This window comes from Solanum pennellii, chromosome 5, assembly GCF_001406875.1.
Source record: "Solanum pennellii chromosome 5, SPENNV200".
Taxonomy (NCBI): domain Eukaryota; kingdom Viridiplantae; phylum Streptophyta; class Magnoliopsida; order Solanales; family Solanaceae; genus Solanum; species Solanum pennellii.
The window spans coordinates 25,734,493-25,740,326 of record NC_028641.1 but is presented as its reverse complement, the minus strand read 5'-3'; the positions used below and the strand labels follow the sequence as shown (position 1 = coordinate 25,740,326).

At 34.5% G+C, this 5,834-nt stretch overlaps 1 protein-coding gene across 2 annotated transcripts in view; it reads right to left on the bottom strand.

Annotated features, from left to right (window-relative positions):
* The window catches only part of LOC107020681 (protein VAC14 homolog), a 23,289-nt gene extending 17,972 nt beyond the window's left edge, over window positions 1-5,317 (bottom strand). For both annotated transcript variants that reach the window (XM_027917139.1, XM_015221139.2), the window contains exons 1-3: window positions 4,857-5,317; window positions 4,669-4,782; window positions 4,525-4,590 (exon numbers count right to left, since the gene is read on the bottom strand). In XM_027917139.1, the coding sequence (XP_027772940.1) occupies window positions 4,525-4,590; window positions 4,669-4,782; window positions 4,857-4,952 (276 nt within the window). In that variant the 5' untranslated portion in view covers window positions 4,953-5,317. The remainder of the gene's footprint in view (window positions 1-4,524; window positions 4,591-4,668; window positions 4,783-4,856) is intronic.
* Between the last annotated feature and the right edge of the window lie 517 nt (window positions 5,318-5,834).

The window sequence follows — 5,834 nt, the reverse complement described above, 5'->3', positions numbered from 1 at the left end:
TGGGAGTGGGGGTGGGGGGGTTATTAGCACTGGTGAAGGTAACTTGTAAAGTTCTTCTACTCCTGAAGTCCTCTTTAAGAAATTCCCATACTTTTGGTGAAGATTCTTCCTCATCGTTTTGGGTGTGTTCTTTTGTGAATATGAAGTCACCCTTTTCTCAAAAAACTGGTGGAGGTGCAAATAGAGATCTAGAAGATGGAGTGGAGGGACGGACTAAATCGGTATAACCTAGTAAATGTCTAGATGCTCTAATGAAGAGTTGTGGAGTGGGGTCGACCTCAAAGAAAGTAACATCAAAGGACATAAGGAATTGCTAGAGGTCAAGCGAGCAGCATTGATATCTTTATTATACCCTCGAGTAACCAAAACAGACATTTAAGAGCATGAGGAGCCAATATGTCTTTTCTTAGAGCGAGGATATGGACAAAGCATGTACTCCTCCAAAGACATGATAAAAAAGAACAAAGTTAACTAAACCAAATAGTGTGAAGGACCTAATTTTAAATAGCAAAGGAAAGCATATGTTTAATTAGATGGCAAGATGTGACTATTGCATCCCCCTAAAAGCACAATGGAACATTTGCTCGATGAGAATGGTTTAAAATATAGAAAATAGTTTAGAATGGTCTTTCATTAAGAAAATTGACACTTTACGTGATCATAAGTGAAATTAACAAAATACTTAAAACCTAACCTGAATTAACTCTACTAGGACCTTAATTATCAAAATGAGCTAAATGAAAAAGAGACTACACAATTACTAAGATCGCATGGATAAGTAGTTTGCTCCCCAATTGACACTAAGCACAGTCAAATTTAGATAATTTTGACGAGCTAGGTATCATCTTTTGAAGTCTGAATAAACTTGAGTCTCCCAATCGTCTGTGGATTAAATTTGGAGAGTTGGAGACTGAACAAACTACCGTGGAGCCGAAAGAATTGAGACAGTAAAGTCTATCTGCCTCATGTCCTACGCCAATCATCCTTCCCCCGTTGAAGTATTATATAACAAAGAAGTCAATATAGAATAAGATAAAAACTCTTTAAGGCTCTAACCAAACGACTAACTAACCGAAGGCTAAAGGGACAACCAGGGTCAAAAAAAACATCATTAGAGTCAAGGAAGGTAAGGAAGTAGCATGACCGGCTCTAGTTGTCATGGTCTGAGTCTCTAAGAACCATTCGATAACGTAACAGCGAGAAGGCATCGAGAATAACTGAATAAGTAATATTAGACAATAAAGATTTGTTACTAAAATATGATCAGAAGCACCTGAATCTATGACCTAATGACCAAGTATGGTGGACTATGAAATACAACCAACATGATTACCCATCTGAGACATGGAAGCTATTGTGGAGATGTTTGCTTAATCCCGTGATATGGAAGAAAGTCATTATTCTACCTCATCAAGGAGAACAGTTTATTGGTTGGGTTATTAATGGATTCGATCTCGGTCTAAGCAACATGAGCATTCTTTGATTTACCATTTAAAGAGTAGCACACCACGAGTATGGCCAAATTTGTTACAATAGCAACACCTTGACGGTTTGACCAAATTTCATACAACAACCTTCGTTTCTATTTCTAATTTGAGATGTTACAATAAAGAGTTTGCATATGATATTGGATGACTAGACAACATTCGTCATAGGTGGTGCATCCTGTCATAATAATCAAACAAATAGGTCATCTGAAGTATGGACAATGGGGTAGCCGAAATTTGATCACACACTAAGTCAAGGTCATATGGAAGTCCAACAAGTGTAACAACTTAAAACATCTTCTAATGTTGCTCCAATTTTTTGCTCCAATTTTTATCAACACTTGAAGTAGCAGGCTTTAGTTCATTAAGTTCATAGAGAACTTATGTGAACTTGTCCAAGATAGGTAAGGCATATCAAAGTCTTGCTTTTAAAAGGACAGACAGCCAAGAAATCACATTATAAATTGAGATATGTCATTTCTATAGCCTTTTCCCAAACTAAGTGGTAAGGGAAAAACATAATCATCAATTTCGAATCAATAGACTACATAATTGAGAATCAATCTTCTCCCGTTCTCCCCTATCCTTGTCATCAAGATTTGTAGATTAAGTGATTTTTGAACACCTTGTCTCTTGCACCATATTTTTTTTTTGAACTTGGTAGCTTTGTATTATATCATAAAATAGTACAAGGGTCGTATCTCTTGCACCATATTTGCCCAGAAGAAAACCAAGATAAGTAGTTTGCACTACCTATCAAGGGTTCTAGGGAGATACCATGGTTTATTCTGTTGGAAACGGAAACCATATAGGTTAAGCACCAAAAATGTCTAAAATATAAAATCTGAGAGACATAATGCGTCAAAGTAAAAATCAACTTAATATCAAATATATGGCAATGAAGATGTTTTAAGAATGCTAGTGTCGAAAACAAAACTCATTTTGAACTAAGAAAAAAAGTTGAAGAACAAACAGCGTAATCTAGAAATTCTTGCTGAAAATAGAGGAAGTTGTTGAAAAGTAATGGAATCAAAATGTATATATTCAGCTTGAAGAGCCACATATGAAAAAAGATTGCTGAAAAAGGGATGGAAAGTGGCATGAGTGAAGTGTATGGCGTCGGAGATCTGGAACTAGTGGTGGCGCATGAGTGACCCTATAGTAGTAGAATTTCTCAGGTTGAGGTTGCACGAGGATTCTGATCTCACTAGTGGTATCGGTATATGCACAACACCCCTAGATAGTATCAAAACCTCAAACAGTGGTGGTGCTGAAAAGGTGCTCGAAAATTCTATTTTCTTATTTTTAATTTGTTTTCTCACTAAACGCTCTGATACCATGTGAGAAAGAAGAGAGTTCAGAGAAAATTCTGATTGATTATTCCCTCAAGCTATTAAGATTTAAATAACTATGTTTACATGTCCTAAAAAGGGAAGGAAATCAATACCTAATTACAGTAGGACTAAATTAAGTCATTGAATATATTTACATATATTCTAGAATATTCATAAGGATCCATAACAGAATCAAAAGTTGAATCTAATATAGGATAGTATGTAGTATGTACATTTTTAGTAAGACCATTATAAAGAAAGAAATGTTCAACAAAGAAAGATGAAGACGTATAAGGTCAATGGAAAAGTATACAAAGGACCAAAATCAAGAATGAATAGAAGTAACAAAAAATAGACTATCAATTTAAAAATTAATTAGACAATAAATATACAAACACAAAAGTTTTTCATGATCCTAAAAAGTAAATACGAGAAGTTCAAAGCTGAGAGATGGGTTGAAAACTTGAAAGTTTCACCCTGTGTTTTCATTTTGTCTAGATTACGGTTGCGGATGGGTAATCTCACAAGTTGAGTTTGGGCATTTGATGAGTTGAGTTTGGGCTATCATATGCTATGGATCAAGATGGGTTTTGACCAAATAAACCCATCAAAAAAAATCATTCCATGCCCAACCGTGAATTGCTGGGCAGGTTGAATGGGTTTGAACTAGCTTGTCACCCCTAAATCAAAGCAATGTCTTTGTAGAAGTGCTTGTAAGCCAAGTAAGCATCAAAATACTTTGTAGTACTAAATATATATGAAGAAAATTACATGCATAAAAATTAAATATCTGAAAGGGAAAGAAGAAAGTTAACCAAACAATATATCCATAAAAATCTACACAATACCTAAGCTATATCTACAAGCTAAGCACTAGAATTCTTTACACTCCACAAAGCAAATTTTTCATGGTTTATGACCAGCAGAAACAATAAAGCTAACATACAATTATCAAAAGCTAGCACAAATTGTTAAAGCACGGTTTTCGTAAAATCAAAGGAATTGATGCAAAAAGAAAAAAAAGCATTGCCTACAATTGTAGTTTTTACCATTCTGGAGAAGGTTTGGAACAAGCAATAGTGATATTGTGTTGAAACAACAAATTCTAGCTAGGTTAAATGAAGCACCAAACTCTTTAATCATGTCATTCGTAATCAAGAATTAATTATTTCTTATTATTGAAATTTTTTTCGTCTCCTTTACTACTTTTTGATCTCTCTCTCTTTTCTGATGCACAATCTCAATTATGCTTGGTTGCAATACAGAAATTACATATACATGTCAAATCTTCATGCTTACTCTACGTACTTATCAATTTCTACATTAGTTAAGAAGCTAAGACGTGTTCACATCCAATCAATATGGGAATCACAATAAAGTTACCAGTTCAAAAAAAACATGGGAATCACAAAACACAATAATCATTCTTTTGCACCCAAAGATGTGACTAGCTTTAATGAGGCTGGAATGCGAGACCAGAATATCCCAACAAGGAAATACAGACCAAGTGATTTATTTTCATCTGTTTAATATTGTTAGAAAGAATTAGGTGGTAGCAAGCTGACCTAGACATGATAGTTATCAAATTAATTAATCATTCTCTAGTAACACCTCAAAGTAACAGAGGAACCACTAACCTCCCTACTACTGATCTCTTTAATAAAGATTTTCAAAACTCAAAACTAAACATGACAATGCCTTACCTCAAGATGTTGAGCTGCTTCTGAAGTCAAACCAACAGTTACAGCAGCCAATCCTATCAACCCTCCCTAAACCCATATTAAACAAATAAAAGTCAAAATAGAATGCTGACCAGAAAATATTAAAAGAAGAAAAAAAAAGCTCACTTTGCGGTGATTAGCCTGCGGGGAATATGTATACTCGTTGGTCAACAAATTGATGACTGCAGTGATCTTGTCATGATCACCAGCTACTGCCAATTGCTTCACTATCCCTTCCAACTAGAGAAACATACATGGACTCAAGATCCAAACAAAAAAAGTTGTAAAAGCAGAGCAAAAAGTAATAAAAGTACCTCAAGTGCGGCATTTTTCCGCTTCTCGTACAACTTATCAGATAGATTACGCAGAACAGCAGCAGGAATCAAATATAAAGCTTCTGCAGTAGCCATATCAAAACCCTAAAACAACCTCAAAACGTAAAGAAAAAGGGAAAAAAACCCAATTCATGTCTTGCTTTGATCTTCCTTTAGTCCAACTCCAACCCAAACATCTGAGTAAAACCTATGGTTATATTTGGGCAGTATGTTCGATAATCCGCAAGTAAGAAGAGATCTAAAAGAGGGGGGGAAATCACAGAAACATTAGAGATTTAACTTGGGATTTTTGGGTTTCGTTTAATTTTGGGGTTAAAAAAATGGGTAGAGGAGAGGAAGGACTCTTTCTGCTTCTAACGGTTCGATGCTATCGCCCACCAACCTCTTTTCTTTCTCTACTTCTTATAACTTGACACACTTGTGTTTTCTCTCCTACTCATTAATCTGAATAGTACATTAATTTTAATTGAAATTATTGTTACAATATTAAGTGTCCATTTGGATTGACTTATTTTATGGATTTTTAAGCTAAAATAGTTATTAAGCATTTTTGAAGTGTTTGGATAAAGTTAAAAAGTGCATATAAGCACCTATTTTAAAGTCAAAATAACAAAAAGAAGTCATAAGTTAGAAATCTTAACTTATGGTATTTAGCTTATAAGTCATAAGCCAAAAGTCAATCCAAACAAACTCGAACTTTATGAAACATCTTTTACCCCTTCATTACTTAATGGTCAAATCCATCGGTTGCCCCTTAAAATTAATATCAACTTTCACATATGTAATTCAATTAGACGATGTTCATTTTAGATACTATAAGTAGGATCCTATTATGTCATTTTGACACCTTTTGCTGAGTAGACATATTATGTTTTATACTTACTTTGAGCGCGTGAAAGGCATAATTATATGATTTTTAAACTTTTTTATTCCTTTTTCTTTCTTCTCTCTCTTTCC